The sequence below is a fragment of the Dreissena polymorpha genome, chromosome 4, assembly GCF_020536995.1.
Source record: "Dreissena polymorpha isolate Duluth1 chromosome 4, UMN_Dpol_1.0, whole genome shotgun sequence".
Classification (NCBI taxonomy): Eukaryota; Metazoa; Mollusca; class Bivalvia; order Myida; family Dreissenidae; genus Dreissena; species Dreissena polymorpha.
The window spans coordinates 123,777,547-123,794,731 of NC_068358.1; the positions used below are offsets into that span (position 1 = coordinate 123,777,547).

Below are 17,185 nucleotides of genomic sequence, written 5' to 3' on the forward strand. Positions count from 1 at the left end.
GACCTTGACCTTGAACTTTGGGTGCGCGTTTAGGTTTCAAAATCTGTGTTTAGGTTTTAACAAATGCTCATAACTTCTATGTCCCTTGAGGTATAACCTTCGTATTTGGCATGCATGTGTATATGGACAAGGCCTTTCCATACGCACAAAATTTTTTACCCCTGCCCTGTCACCTTGACCTTGAACTTAGGGTCCGCGTTTAGGTTTCAAAATCTGCATTTAGGTTTCGAAAAATGCTCATAACTTCTATGTCCCTTGAGATATAGCCATCATATTTGGCATGCATGTGTATATGGACAAGGCCTTTTCATACGCACACAAATTTTGACCCCTGTGACCTTGAACTTAGGGTCTGCGTTTAGGTTTCGAAATCTGCGTTTAGGTTTCGAAAAAAGCTCATAACTTCTATCAAGCATTTATAGGGGGCATAAGTCATCCTATGGTGACAGCTCTTGTTGTTTTTATTTCTGTTATTTTCAAGCATTTATACACTCCAGTGTGTTAAAGAGTATTTATCCTCTTGAAACGTATGCTTTCCAAGAAAAATAAGTATGCTGAAGTGCATTTGAAGTATGTTTTAAACTTTCACATGCATGAAAACACTTTGTTGCAAAAAAGTAAGAAAAACAGTCAAGTGTTGTAAATGCACCTTTAATGAGCATAAAAACAGTGTCACATGCACAATAACCAGTGACTATTTATGAGCAGTAGGCTTGTGGTAGAAATAATGCATTTTGTATTGCTGTTACTTAATTAATATTTTTAGCTGCCTATACAGTTCAATATAACATTCAATATAATGTTAAATTAACTACACTTTGTGAAGTTGGAATAAGACATCAATCTGGGAATAATCTTTTTAATAATTTATAATATGCTGTTTTAATTCAAATTATAAGTGGAATAGGCACTTGCATATACAAATTTGCATCAAAACTGGATGTGTAACTTGATTTTTAGCTCACCTGATTGCTCAGGTGAGCTTTTGTGATCCGTCTTTGTCTGTCGTCCGTCTGTCCGTCGTCCACATTTGATTTGTAAAGACTCTAGAGGCCACATTTCTTGTCCGATCTTCATGAAACTTGGTCAGAAGATTTGTCCCAATGATACCTCGATCAAGTTCGAAACTGGGTCATGCTGGGTCAAAAACTACCGGTAGGTCACTAGGTAAAAAAAAAAGAAAAACCTTGTAAACACTGTAGAAGTCACATTTCATGTCCAATCTTCATGTAACTTTGTCAAAATGTTTGTCTTAGTGATATGTTGGTCGAGTTCAAAATTGGTTCCAGTCCATTGAAAAACATGGCCGCCAGTGGGCGGGGCAGTTGTTCTTATTTGGCTATAGAAAAACCTTGTAAACACTCTAGAGGCCACATTTCGTGTCCAATCTTCATGAAACTTGGTCAGAAGATTTGTACCAATGATACCTCGATCAAGTTCGAAACTGGGTCATGCTGGGTTAAAAAAACTAGCTAGGTCAAAGAAAAGAAAAACCTTGTAAACACAGTAGAAGTCACATTTCATGCCCAATCTTCATGTAACTTTGTCAAAATGTTTTTCTTAATGATATGTTGGTCAAGTTTAAAAGTGGTTCTGGTCCGCAAGTGGGCGGGGCTGTTTTCCATATTTGGCTATAGAGGCCACATTTCGTGTCCAATCTTCATGAAACTTGGTCAGAAGATTTGTACCAATGATACCTCGATCAAGTTCGAAACTGGGTCATGCTGGGTTAAAAAAACTAGCTAGGTCAAAGAAAAGAAAAACCTTGTAAACACAGTAGAAGTCACATTTCATGCCCAATCTTCATGTAACTTTGTCAAAATGTTTTTCTTAATGATATGTTGGTCAAGTTTAAAAGTGGTTCTGGTCCGCAAGTGGGCGGGGCTGTTTTCCATATTTGGCTATAGAGAAACCTTGTGAACACTCTAGAAGTCAAAATTTTTGGGGCAGTTTTCTCTATATGTATAAAGTGAAAACATGTGAACACTCTAAAAGTCACATTTTTGGCCCAATTTTTATGAAATTTGGCCAATCTAATATGCTCTAGAGTACTGAATTTTCATCTAAGCAATGAACAAGGCCTTGTAAAAAAGGTGAGCGAACTAGGGCCATCTTGTCCCTCTTGTTTAAATATATTCCATGTCCATGCCTGCTTGAACACAATTTATAAATGCAATCATAAAGATTAAACATGTAATCACCATTAATGAAACAAATCATTGAAATGTGCTTATTGTTCTTAAAAAAACGAATGACTATTACAATAAAACATTCAGAATAAATATTTTATTATGTCATTAACAGTTTTGTCTAAGAAAATCAACAAAATGATATCAATTCCAAGTTCGATGTCTTAATTCAAAAATACTTAAAATCCTTTCCTTCAGTACTGAAATAATTACTCAGTTTATCATTTTAATGATACATAATTAATTTATACATTTATTATTATAATATCGATGCATCTTCAATTGAATTATAAACATGTAACATCACTGTTTTAACACTAATAACGTAATTTAAGGACTTAGGCTAACTCAGTAAAATAGTAATAAATGATTTCTAAAGTACTTGCACAAAAGTAAGGTACCGGTATGCTCATTTTATAGTATTTTTTGCTCCAATACAGAACTCGCATTGTTTGGTCATGGATAAAACATTGCATAAGATATATACTTGTAAAACCAGGAATAAAAATATAAATGTTTGTATTATATCATTTAGGATTTTTATTTTAAGACACATAAGTCAATATTGGGAAAATCAACTTTTGTATCGTTTATTTTTGTTCATCAATGTCATAGATGATAACAAATTATATTAAATTGGAATTATTTTGTTTATAACAGTGATAACATTTGCTGGGTCAGCCAGAATTGTCATAATTCAGCTGTGTTTATACACTGTAGTTTTCTCATTGATTGTGGTCCTGTACTTAGTATGAGCCACACAAGGTATCATTAGGGAGATGAGTTGTCAAGCTGATGCTCATCTGTCTTTCATAATCCAGTATGCCTGTAAAAAAGGGAACTTGAAACTTATAATCAAGGACTAGTAGTTATCACTCATGCATGTAGAGGAATATACAATTAAAAATGTATGCCTTTAAACTGATTTAGCACTGCACTTGAAAAGTTTCGCACATCTTGATCAATACATTTTTTTTAATATCAAGAAAATGTAGACAATCCTTAAAAATAATGAATTTGGTTTTTACAATTCTAGGTTAAAATAAACAATATTGATACTTTTATAATAACTATTAATGGTAATTATACATCCTAGTTATATTAAATAATCATAATATAACACAAAATGTTAATTTGTGAAAAACTGTTTTAAAGTATTAACAATATCATGGTTTTTGCAAATAAATACACTCAGTTAAAACAGAGACATAAATTAACAACATTTTTAATAATCAACCCAGTCATCAATTTGATTTAAACAATTTGTATGAATGAACTCTCATAATAATACTTTTAGCCAGTAATACAATCAGCCATGATAGTCTGTATTGCATAAATATCCCAGCGACTTTGTTTGATTCACTTAATCAAACTGATCAAATATTTAGTGTTTACATCAGGAAATGTCACTACATAATCCAGTTTCACTTTCGGTTTGGATGATTTTGTAAACAATGTAAATTCTCAAAAGTTGACAATAACATGGTAAAATAATGTTAGAAAAGTAAATAGTTTGGAGAATATGTTCAAATGCACAACAAATGAACTTTTACAGTGCTTTTTATATCCAAATTTCGGCAGAATATTTGGCGCTAGTTCAACAGGTGTTGTATACAGACTTATAACAAAAGACTGATAACAGTTTTGTGAGTTTAGTAGTTATACAAGCCAAGACGGCGACCAAAATACGCGAGATTCTGTAGATAATTGATGTACATGTATCACGATTGATTTTTGGGCAGTGACATATTCAAATAAAAAAAAGAATCAACTGTGAAAAGGCTTCCAGCAGAATCATATGCATTTAGAGATTGCAGCATCTTGTTTTCATTAAATATAGGCAACAATATTTCTATGCCCCACAAAATGCTTATGATTTTTAATTTTACACCCTAACATATTATGTTAATATTTTAATGCTCATGTGCTGGGTATAATTACAAAAATGGGTAGCCAGAGGTTCATTACCTTCCAACGTCAAGGCATAATTATGACTGGATGGGTGGTGGGAAATTACCATGGAAAATACAGTAAATCAAATTGAGGTATAATAGCATATTTTGCCACCTGTGTATTTCAGAGGGCAAGAGTCGGAAGGAGAAGGATGAAGAACTGAAAGGGGCCATGAAGAAACTGGAGGTGAAATACCAGGCACTGCAGGTGGTACCAGTCATCGGGAAGTTCGGCAACCAGCATGTAAGTTACACAGCATGGAGCTCTGAATGGGCAACAGGTCTGATGGTCTAACTGGTGCCTCAGTGTTTGCTATGGCTGATTATACCCGAGCAAATGAAGCTTAAGAGTGGATTTCTTTGAGTCAGTTGGTCATTCAGTCTACATACAATGTTGTTAGTTTGTTTAGCAAAAATCTTGTACATTTATCAAGCAGTTAAATTTAAATAATGTCATCAACATATAGTCATGCCTTATGTTCCACACATGCCCTTGAACATTTTTTACCAAGTATGCTTGAGTAATACATGTAGTCATATTAGAGAAAAAGCTCAAGCTTAAGAAAATGGTTTTGAAAAAGCTACTTTTATTATGTTAGTTCTCTATAGACTATGATAAAATTGTTAACATTGTATTCAACTTCTCTTAGCATTTCTCTTATTGGTGATACTGGTACGCAGTAACCATGTGTAACCATGTCTTCATTATGACCTGATGTTTTCTTTTATTATGACCTCTCCAGCAATCTACGATAGCGCAGGAGGGAGACCTGCTGACCCGAGAGCGGCTGTGCTGTGGCCTGTCCATGTTCGAGGTGATCCTCAAGAGGATCCAGTCTTTCCTTGAGGACCCCATCTGGCACGGCCCAGCCCCAGCGAACGGGGTCATGAACGTGGACGAGTGCACGGAGTTCCATAGACTCTGGAGCGCCATTCAGTTTGTTTACTGTGTGCCCGTTGGAGAGAACGAGTACACTGTCGAGTAAGCTCATCTTATAAGTTGCCTATGCATAAAACTGATGAGTTACCTGTTGCAAGTGCACAATCTTAATGCAATGCCTTCCATAAAAAAAGCTTCTTTATTTTCACAAGCTTAAAATTCTCACACTGGCAAATTTTATATCATGGAAAAGTCTCGCTCATTGTATTAATAAAAAAAATTGATTGGTCAGCAACTCTTTATTTTATGACTGTCAATCTTTTTTCTTTAAGATTCATTACAACCATTTGGTAATTGGATAATCACACTTAAAATATGAAAGATTTAGTTTGGACTTCAATAACATTAGAAGTATATAACTGATGTTAAAATAACAAATATTTACATTTGTACAAGCAGTATAGGAACCAATGTGTGTAGGAGCCAATGTCTAGTTACCATTACTTGAAGCTTATAGAGACTATCCCCATGATACCTTAAAAAATAGAGTCAAGGCTGAGAATGGCGTCCCAGATAAGCCTGTGCAGACTGCACACATATTAAGCCATATAGACTATCCATATGATACTGTGTCTTTCAGGCAGCTGTTTGGGGAGGGCCTAAACTGGGCCGGGTGTGCACTGATTGTGTTGCTAGGGCAACAAAGAAGGTTTGAGGCCCTGGACTTCTGTTACCATATTCTCAAGGTCAACAAGGTGGATCAGAAGGATGAAAATGTCAAGGGCATTGTAAGTAGTGATTGTGGGTGCGTTCTGGGTAAATGGGGCTTCATGCAAGTGCATCAAGTGTAGTCCCATACTAGCCTTTGCAATCCATGCAGGCTAATCAGGGGCTTCATGCAAGTGCATCAAGTGTAGTCCCATACTAGCCTTTGCAATCCATGCAGGCTAATCAGGGACTACATGCAAGTGCATCAAGTGTAGTCCCATACTAGCCTTTGCAATCCATGCAGGCTAATCAGGGACTACATGCAAGTGCATCAAGTGTAGTCCCATACTAGCCTTTGCAATCCATGCAGGCTAATCAGGGACTACATGCAAGTGCATCAAGTGTAGTCCCATACTAGCCTTTGCAATCCATGCAGGCTAATCAGGGACTACATGCAAGTGCATCAAGTGTAGTCCCATACTAGCCTTTGCAATCCATGCAGGCTAATCAGGGACTACACTAAAGGCATTTGTGCAGATTTTCGTTTAAAGGAAGTCTCTTCTAAATGAAAATTCAGTCTAGGTGGATAGTGTCGTCCCTGCTTATATGGGATGTCACGTTATGTACACACATTAATCCCAGTTTCACCAGAACTAGGATTATTTAACAACTATTAAAATAAATATATTCTACCTTTTTACTTAATATGTTTTGCTTTTGTAACTTTGTGAAGGCATCAGTGCCTCACCATCGCATCTAAACGAATTATCCATTTTTAAGTGAAAAATGCTGAGCATCTAACACTTAGTAGATAAAATAATAGCTTTTTGTGCTTTTCGTTATGCTTCACAAAATGTCATAAGCTTCAGAATCTCTGGCCATACTAAAAAGATTAGCTTTTTGTGACAATGGACATGTTATTTGTTTGCAGCAACTTAAGAAAATGGTGGACAGAATCCGGAAGTTCCAAATCCTCAACAACCAGATATTTGCAGTGTTGAACAAGTACCTTAAGACTGGCGACTCTGACGGACTGCCAGTGGAGCATGTTCGCTGCTTCCAGCCCCCCATCCATCAGTCACTGGCTACCACCATCTAAAGTGTTACTACAGTGTGAACACCGTCACGTCATTACGACATTGTTGAGAGTATTGTTACCGCCATCTTATCTGTATTGAGTATCTAGACTATGTTATCACCACTATCTAGACTGTGTTTCCAAAACTATCTAAACTGTGTCTCTTCTGACATCTGAACAGTAATGCTACCATGTGATCAGGGAAAGTTCTAGAGCAAAATATGATGGTGCTGTACCCAGCTCCGTTCTGGTACTAAACCTGCAGACCGTCTGGTATTGATAGTAAAGAGATATGCCAAATAACTTTTGTTATGAAATATAATAGTAAATTGCTATTGTTTAATTGTCTTAGCGTAAGATTCTTTACCAGTATTAAACTTATTTGAATTGAGTGGAATGGGTCCTTATTTCGATGCTGCGCCTCTTTAACAGGGACGTATACAAGTTGTGATCCTATATATTTCCTGGTGACAGGTTACACAGAGGTGCTGCTACCATCCATAATAATGTACCAAATCTAGAGAGCTTTTAATGTCGAGAACGGAAATAGTGTGTGAAAGGAATGCACAATTTCACTGCAGATTTTGATGATTATGTATGTTGATTCATATTTTTTTCATATGATTTGTAAACTTGTTTTGCTTGTTTCATCTCATAAGTGTTCTCTGTATGCCAGGTATTATATAGAACTGCTAAATGTTGTATTTCATGGGATATGTATTATGATTGTTCATCTGAGTCCTAGCCTTCTGTGGTATTAAAATTTAGTAAATAATCTTCAAATCATCAGATAATATTAGCAGCATCATGTAAAATGGTTCTAATGTCATATGTGGCCAATGTAGCTCCAGAATGGACTGCCCATCCCCACAGTGTTGTCATTAGAAACCCCTTTTTAGTCCCTCAAGCTTTTGGGGTGTCATGAGTGGATAGGATCCGATTGCTCCAGGCCAGACTGCAGATGCGCAGGCTGACCTGGAGCTACGCTGGTCACATATGGCATATGACCCATTTTCGCATGACGCGCCTTATTATAATTGTGCTTTGTTGTTTAGTGTTGTTGTCCCCATTCTGTGAATGTAACTTTTAATTTGTATTATGTGGGTCTTGGCTCTAAAAACTAATTTAACTGAGTAACGTTAAATTTATATTATTCAATCTTAAATATGATACATATTTCAGTGTTGAGGTATCCATTTGATTCAGACAATTTTCTTCTGCAAACGGTGAGGATTTTCAAAACATGACCTTTTGTTGTATATAATTACGTGCAATATAGTACGGAGTTAGAGTTTTGGTTATGTCTGCATTTAGGTGCATTATCAATCAATGTTGATAGATGTACAATTTTCTCAGTGCTGAAAACGTTGTTCACAACATAATGCCAAAATATCAAGACTTCTTAAGTTCTTTATTTTATGGCAGAAAGTTATTTTCGTCTTTGATTGCTTCAACCGTTTAATAATGGTAAGTTATGGTATGTACACTTATACATGATATATTTTATGGTTTTGTTAACAGTTAAAGTTTTTTGATACATGGTTTACTTTGTATAATATTTACTGCTGTTTGTATTCAAGATCTTCAAATACCTGAGTATTGCACCACCAAACAAAGTGGTTACATAAGCCCTGTGAGAATGTGAATAAAAGAGTATGCTTAACGGGCATTTCCCTTGAATTTAAAATACTTACCAGTAGCAACTAGCCAACTTTGTAACAGATCTGTATGTGTTAGTGTAGTTTCATTTGTGTATTTTAGACAAATATATTTGCGATATTCCATTTAATTTGTGTTTGTTGTTATTTCCAAACACCCATATACTGACATGTTCGATTATGGTCTAAGATGTACTTTTATTATACTACTTGAACTGCAGTGTGCTATCATGTATTCTGTTGTACTCCAATGCACTATGATGTACTATGATTGGTAACGTATTCCGATGTACTTAAATGTACACTCATTGACTTAAATGTACACTCATTGACCCACTTTGGACTTGGATGTTCTATGGAGTATGGTGCTTAACAGACTTGTGTTACGATACTGCTTGTTCAGTTAGAATTCGCCAACTGTTGCTGCAAGTGGCCTGTTTATTCTAGGTAAGGAAGTTTTGTGTGTAAAATAGTGCATAGATTTCCCACTTGAGACTGTAATTCGCAGCCGTAAATGTGAGGTGGTGATCATATTAGCGGCAAGATTTAACTAAATTTGGAGAACGATGCCATTTAAAAGAAATGTGTGAAGTTATGGGCAGTCGTAAAGATTCTATTGCAATTAATTGTTTGTTTTGTTGGCTGCAGCGCTGAATAATGATTTGCGGGTTTGTAAAAACAATAGCGGATTTAGTGAATAGGGGTATGCAAAGGTCTATAAATAAGCATTGTGTAATTGTAGATCTTAAGGGTATCTCCCCATTTCGAAATTCAAACCGTTATAAGAAATTCTTTTTTATGGATTTCAACTAAAAACTTTTATGATATTTTGATAGTTTAATCTCAAAGAATAAATGTGCTAGTAATTTAAAAGATGATGCGTCTCGTGGGATAGAGTACTTTCGTGAAGTGACATACTGGATTAGAATGTGCAGTCCCATGTCGGCATACCGTGTTTCACTGTCTCATTATAAGTATAACCCCAGCATAAAGCATATTCCGTTTGTTTAGTAACACGCCGGTGCCAGAACTCGGTTTACGGCTTCGATCCCCTTCTCAGACCTAACATATTAACTTTCTTTTCGCAAGAGACGGTATACAGAGGTGCGTTGAAGTAGGTACTTCACACCTTTCCCTGGTCTGTGGTACAGGACATGTCCTGTATCTTGTTATTTTCCCGTTAACCCAAGTAACGAGTCTTCTGGAAGGGATAACCATTTGGGAGATTCCCGAGGCACTCGATAACAATGCACACCATACCTCAACTGTAGGCGGTCAGTGTCGTCCTGCGTTTAAACAAGCGATTACAGAGTCTGATCTGGGACGAAATTTAGTGACGTACACGAGGCCGGGATTTCTCACGATTCGCCTCATATACAATTAACAGAAGCCAAAATAATGGACCCCAATATAGAACAAATCAACGTGTATGTATTATATATATATATATATATATATATATATATATATATATATATATATATATATATATATATATATATATATATATATATATATATATATATATATATAAACAGCATAATGCAAAAAATAAGCAACTTAACGGACGGAAACTTAGAAGCATCTGAAGATAGTAGCAGTAAAAATGTCTATAGTGCATAGTGGCTGAATTTTCATATTGTTTTCACGTGTAAGAGGGCTTAAAAAAGTCGCTTAAACCAAGTAACGACACAAAATGTGCCAATACGACTATTATGATATATGTCGCCCTATTTGGCGTTTCGGCAAGTATATTTGACGTTCTTTCGTGTTATAATGTTGGCGACTTAAATGCCGCCAACACGCTATAACGAGCGGGCAGAAATCATGCCAGCATATTGTTGTGTCGGTATTGATTTTAAACAGACATGGATATTATATTCAATAGCTTTTTATTTTTACAAACAAGTTTGCGATAACTTACCACAGTAATGAAAAATGAAGTGACCCTGATAATAAAAGCCGAAAAGTACACTTAAACAAAATACATATACTAAAATGTATGAAAAGTGGCAACAGAAAAAATCGGTTTAGTTAATATTGTGTGCCAATCTGTATATTACCACTAAGAATGCTACGTGCGCATATACAATCCCTAGCCGATGCTTCAGCAAACACTCGAACCCAATTGAGCTGCCTGTGGAGGATGCTGGCGGCCGAGGACTCCACTTCCGGTATTCCGAACATCCGGGCAACGTGACACGGGCCCGCAGTATTTCCGTCATCACCTCGCTGTGGCTCGTCGTGCAAAGTGATGTCACGTTGATCTGTATGCAGGCCTTGAACGTCTCGAAAACCCTGCAATTAATGGTCAGATACGCCACGGTGCGATGCCTGAAGCTATGTCAAGAAACATTAACCCATTTATGCCTAGTGGACTCTCCCATCCTGCTAAATTGGATCACTTTATTTCCAAAATTAGGGATGTCTAGTATAGTTATATCTATTTTTAGAATATTTCTTACAGAAATTCCTTTAAGCAAACAGCGCAGATTCAGATGAGACGCCGCATCATGCGGCGTCTTATCTGGGTCTACGCTGTTTGCCAATGCATTTTTTCTAGACGCTAGGCATACATGACGCATGTAAAGTATTACGCGAATATACAACATCAATATACACGATTGTCAAAGGCGCAAGAAACTCAATGCATTTGATAAACGAACGGTGCATACGAAGCAATTTATGCCATAATACACTATGTCATGCTGCCCGACGCCAATACCGCGTTTGCTCGTTAACATTCTGATTATGTCTTCAATTCAATTCAATTTGAATATTTTCCCACAAAAAACGAGCATTTTGAATCTCGTTAAATTAATGTTACCAGATCAAATCTAGCGTTGAAATTTTGGCTATAGCTATAAGAAACGCTGATTTTTATGGATAAACTTTATTTTACTAAGTATTCGTTGATTTTGAGCATTTTCGGATCTTTAAAATATGGTAAACATGAATAATTGTTTAATTATTATGTCAATGTAAGTTAATGAACAGAACCCGAAAATAAGCGTCGATTAACGCGAATATTAAACATCAAAATTAATGTCAAGATACGCTTATATAAAACGGAAAAAAATATTACTTCGGGACGGAATACAAAACGTATGGACATACATGAGGTTTAAAAAGCGCATAAACGTAAATGCGATGAAGCTGGTCCGAAACAGGACCACGGGCGAAAAAGATTATATGAGACGTTAATAAAAATCTTTACACAGGAATAAACGGTTTTATACTTATCATGTCCATCAATGCTTAGGTGCGCGAAGGTACAAAGCCTGGTGTTTATTGTCGGTTCACGCCAGTGCCAAGCACATTGAAAATCAATGTAAAAGGTTACGATTATACAACGCCTGGACATTCGTGTCAAGAGAACCGCAAGTACAAAATATATGAAAATGTAATTAAGATACTTGACTGTACCATGGCTTTAAGATTGTATTAATGTACGAAAATGTACCCAGATTGAAAATTAATGTCAAGAAACGCACATGTACAAATCTGTAAAATAAGGCAAGCAAGATACTTGAATTTACGAACCATGTAAACAAATGTCAAGACTTATGAAAATTTCCAAAACGTGTAAATGTGTGTCAAGAGATGCACAACTACAATGCCTGCATGTAAAATGATATCAATATTGGCATATTGTAAAAGGCCTGAACAATAATATAGAGACGCAGTTTTGCACAGCATTATAAGTTTTAATATATATATACGCGAAACAAATCTAACAGGGTTGTTGAAGTGGATCAAATGTAAGTTTTATATTTGTTATACACAATAATTAGTAAAATATGATAAATTATTTGTTACATACACTATTTTAAATTCAAACAATTGCTTATAGTTGTGATTTCGCCGTAATATGTAAAGATGTTTGTGGTGCACTAAACAGTATTAATCAGTCAATGCCAATGCATATATGACGAAAATTAAAACAAATTAGCCGTGCTCCGTGAAAAGAGGGTTTAATGCATGTGCGTAAAGTGTTGTCCCAGATTAGCCTGTGCAGTTCGCACAGGCTAATTTGGGACGACACTTTCCACATAAACTGGATTTTTGCTAGGAAGAGACTTTCTTGAAACGAAAAATATAAGTAAAGCGGAATGTGTCGACCCTAATTGGCCTGCACGTACTGCACAGGCTAATATGGGACGACACTTTACAAACGTGCATTCAACCCTTTTCTCACGGAGCACGGCCCATATGTATAATCAAAAGTACAAGCTGAGGCAACACACCTAGATTCAGTGTTTATTAAAACTTACTGGCACAACTTTTCTTCCGAGAGAACCGTGTCTTTGAACTTTAGGTTCTTCTGATAATCGTTCAAACAGAAGGTGAATACCTCCCAATATTCGCAAAACTTCTGGGATTCGAGCAATACTGGTACAAATAAACGACACAAAATTAGCAAGTAGACATTTGGGGAAAATCTGTTTACTTTTCTGTCGCAACAAAAAGTTTTATTGTTTTTTAACCCGAGGTAGAATTAAGTAGACGTCTAGTATTATAAATGACATTTAGAATTACGCAGTATTTGTTCACATATACAAGATGAATCATTTTACAGAGATGCTTCATTACATGTTCAATAAGCAATATAAAACGAGAAAAATTGAAACATGCATTACACCACCGAGACTCGATATTGACGATATTTTAACATCTACTAACATTTAACTTTTTTCTCATGTGGGACACTAGGGCCGCCAACGCGCTCGACAGTTCAAAATTCAAGTTGCCTCCATCGATCATGTTAGTTAAATCGTGGTTGTAAAAGAAGGTAATCTAAAGTACTCTAGTTTTTCATGTTGAAATAACATTTTAATAATGGGTCAATAACTGACGATGTACGCTTTTTCGAAAATCAATCTAAAGAGAATTCTTTATAATACATTGTATGTTAATTGAAAGAAGAGGTCGTTAGTTTTAATGAACTAGTGTGGTGCGGTCACTATACGTATACCGGTAAGTACCTGTTTTGTTGACGTCACAGACCCGCTGGAAGACGTTAACGTAGATGTCGACGTCGTAATAATGGGACCGCGACCGACACGTGCCCATGGCTGTTTCGAGGCATGTCGTCAGATTGTTTATGTTCCTGCAAACCGAATACGCAGCTATGCATACATGATTACAACACAGAAGTGCCCATCACTTATAGTGCCAATAACTATTTCAAACACCGTTTAATGTATTTTGCGGTCTAATACGCTATTATTCTTGATCGAATGTCTAATGCACATGTATTATGTTTAGAGACAGCAGAAATAGTCGACATTCGTTGGCTCGAACTCGCTTGGTTCGAACATCCGGTTGACTCGAAGTCTCACATTCCAATCAGGGAGGATATCTCGATCAGTAAGAGAAATAAAATGTCAAATGTAACTGAAAATTATGAAAATATTATTACAAAAAGTTGGTTCTTGTTAATTTATAGTCAGTAAGTGGTACGGAGTTAAATCAGTATGAATGAATGCTCTCCCACTGAAGATTCGAATCTGTTCAAACAAATAAAAGTAGCCGCATTTTATCAGATATTGTTTGGCTCGAAATTCGGATGGCTCGAACTTTTATTTGCAATCCCCGCAAATTCAAGCCATCGAAGATCGACTGCATATGCCGTGTATTTGAAAAATTAACACCAATATAATAATCGTATTACAAGACAACACGAGGCCATTACCTTCTTCTTGTGTGATAACATTGTAAACCTACTGTTATCAAATTTATATTAAAGGGGCCGTCCAACAGATTTTGGCATGTATTGAAGCATGTCATTAAATGCTTTATATTGATACATTTAATCATTTGACATAAACATCAGTACAGTAAAAACAAGAATAAAATATAGAAATGGAAAAAAGTAACCCTCAACAGGACTCGAACCACTGACCCCTGGAGTCCTGGAGTAAAACTTCGCAGCCTAGACCACTCGACCATCCATGCTCATGCTTAGAGCGGATGTATTTTTTACCTATATAAGCAATCCTCGTAGTTTCCCAAAGTATAACAACAACAACAGAACTTTCCAAATTATTCAATCGTTTCTCGTCGCACGACGCTTTATAATTTTCAGGTTTTCAAATCGTCAAAAGATGCATATAATGGATATTTAAGAGCATGGTAAATGGTCAGTATTACTATTTCCTCAAAAAATATCATAACAAAAACGAAAATTTGCAAATCTGAAACAACTTTGTGTAATTTTGTTAAAAGGTACAAAGTACTTCATTAACTTGAGGAGTAGAACAAACTAAGGGACACAATAACCTACAACTACAGATATCAACATCATTTTCATGGCACCACATATTAAAACACCTACATATCATATCTACTGAACGTACGTGCATAGCCAATCTATCTTGAAAGCGTTTATTTCAACGGGAATGCCACCGATGAAAACATCCGAACCAAGTTCGAACTGTTCCATGCACAGCTGTTGACGGGTATTGATCATACCGTCCGAGCAGTTCGGGCCGGCGTTGTAGCCGGGAAAGAACGAGCCCAGGTTACCTACAGAAAATAACATGCAATTGGAATGAAGTATAAAATCAGAACACAAATAATATAACAAATGCTCTTTTTAACTTTAAAGTTTGCAGAGCGTTTCTGAAATATATATTCAAACGGCATAAATATTGAGATCCCATTGTAGAAACAGTCTAAAATCTTGAACTAAATATTTGCATTTGCACCGTGAACGATTTGATTTATACTTACCCCCAATAGGAATCAGCATCAAAACCCAGTATTCCATATGCAAAACTACTCCAATGTTCTTTATCTACAAGACGCAGCCACTTAGGCGACCATTTACGATTTGTTTTCTTGTAACGATCTGTCATGCAAGACGATTTATCCACTAAGCGCTAGCTGTCGTGACAGCGAATCCAACGAGCGCTTATTTCTCCAAGAGATATTTCCTATGGTCCAATATCTCTTTCGCGGAGGCTATAACATTTGGCCGTGAGTTTGAAACGGAGCGATTAAAGAAGCATTTCATCACGTAAACGGTCAATGTTGGTGGCATAGAATTAATTTGCTAGCGCTATTGAGCGGCGACAGCAAATCAAAGTGTAAACGTCTGAACATTTATTTTCTTAACGTACAACTGTATTTCAACAGTGCTATACGCGAAAATACTTTTTCACCACATTGAGTTTTTGAGCGTCGTAATGAGAGAGTATTGCATACGTACTATTTCATTGAAGCAGGATCACATCGAACTAATGATCCAATTTTTTAAACATGATTAACAAATATATTTCACCCATGACTTGAATTGCTCAACGTATTCCCTCAGTCAACCACTCCTCCAGCGTTGTCTTTTCTGTGTGGCAACGCCTCTGTGTTTTTATAATCTTCTAAAAAGAACGTGCGCCGAACCAATGGCCCAGCTCTGAAACACGTTTTCACTTAAATTAAAATATGTAACTAAGCAATCACAAGGTATGTATTATAGCAGCATCGCACATGCAAGGGTATCAAACAAGATACAAGATTTCTAAACACAGCGTCCCAAAGTCAATGCCATAAAAACAATCTCTTGATAACAGTATATTACATAACATGCCATAAACTCAATTCCGATTATTTTTTATTGAACACTGAAAGTAATTTATTTCTGACTATTTTATATTGTAAGAATTGTATATCAAATCTGCATTCTGTCTTATATATAACTGTAAGTGTATGTGGAGTGTGAAAACACATTCGAAAATTGATTATGTGTAACAAAACATAGAGACAAAATGGTGAAAAATCAGCGTTGAATACCGAACCATGACTCAGGTTCTTCACGAAAAAAGGTCAGTCCGGTGAGTGGGACCAAAAAAAAATTTGTAATGTCTGTATTTTATCGTGCAGCAATCAAAGTGTAATGCGAACGCACATGATTACTATGTGTCACAAGATGGTTCTTCAATACTTTTTCCGGTTTAAACGTGGTTTTTGACGAGTTTCATGAAATATTAAAAGAGTTGATCCGCTGCCGATGCCACCTCGCATACAACTATCTGATATCGAATATAATTCACGTGGAAACCGGAAATTAAAAACACGTCCGTCACAAAGACCAATTCCAGATATTTACATATTCTTCCACCATTACACCAATGCCCATCACGTATTCAATCAACATTCAGCGCTTCTTCTCAATTGCACTTCCCGAATCAAAAATCAAATAGCATGGATCGTGAATTCACAGACAATCAACTTTTACACTTCAAATATTTATTAGTTTCATTTGCAAAAAATATGTTAAATTTGTCTCCGCGGCTAATGTTTCGGAGAGCTAATACTGTTAAATGCCCTATGAATCTTGAACGGAAACCCACTACTTGAGTCGCGATCTGCGAAAACTGTGCTTACCGGTATTGCATGTGCTGTTCTAGATGAGCCTGTCGCTAATCAACGACGACATTTTACGATTTCACGGAATTTTCCTTTTAAAGAAAGTCCATTCTGAACAAAAATCCAGTTTAGACGGAAAGTGTCCCACCATATTATTTATGTACAGTGCGCATTGCTAAAATGGCACGACACTTTACCACATGCATTAAGCCCAGTTTTCCAAGAACGAGACTCGGCTATATCCGCTGCGTATTAAAAAGGCCGACCGTCAGTTAATTCAAATGGTTGCACATTGATTTGGTATCTTTACTGGAAGATAAATTTACATGTGTAGCATTTTCACAAAAAGCAAA

At 36.2% G+C, this 17,185-nt stretch overlaps 1 protein-coding gene across 4 annotated transcripts in view; it reads left to right on the forward strand.

Moving 5' to 3' along the window:
- LOC127876583 (cytoplasmic FMR1-interacting protein-like) overlaps window positions 1–8,596 on the forward strand; it is a 77,860-nt gene extending 69,264 nt beyond the window's left edge. For all 4 annotated transcript variants that reach the window (XM_052421899.1, XM_052421901.1, XM_052421900.1 and 1 more), the window contains 4 exons: window positions 4,270–4,385; window positions 4,885–5,123; window positions 5,662–5,809; window positions 6,661–8,596. In XM_052421899.1, the coding sequence (XP_052277859.1) occupies window positions 4,270–4,385; window positions 4,885–5,123; window positions 5,662–5,809; window positions 6,661–6,828 (671 nt within the window). In that variant the 3' untranslated portion in view covers window positions 6,829–8,596. The remainder of the gene's footprint in view (window positions 1–4,269; window positions 4,386–4,884; window positions 5,124–5,661; window positions 5,810–6,660) is intronic.
- The last annotated feature ends 8,589 nt before the right edge of the window (window positions 8,597–17,185 follow it).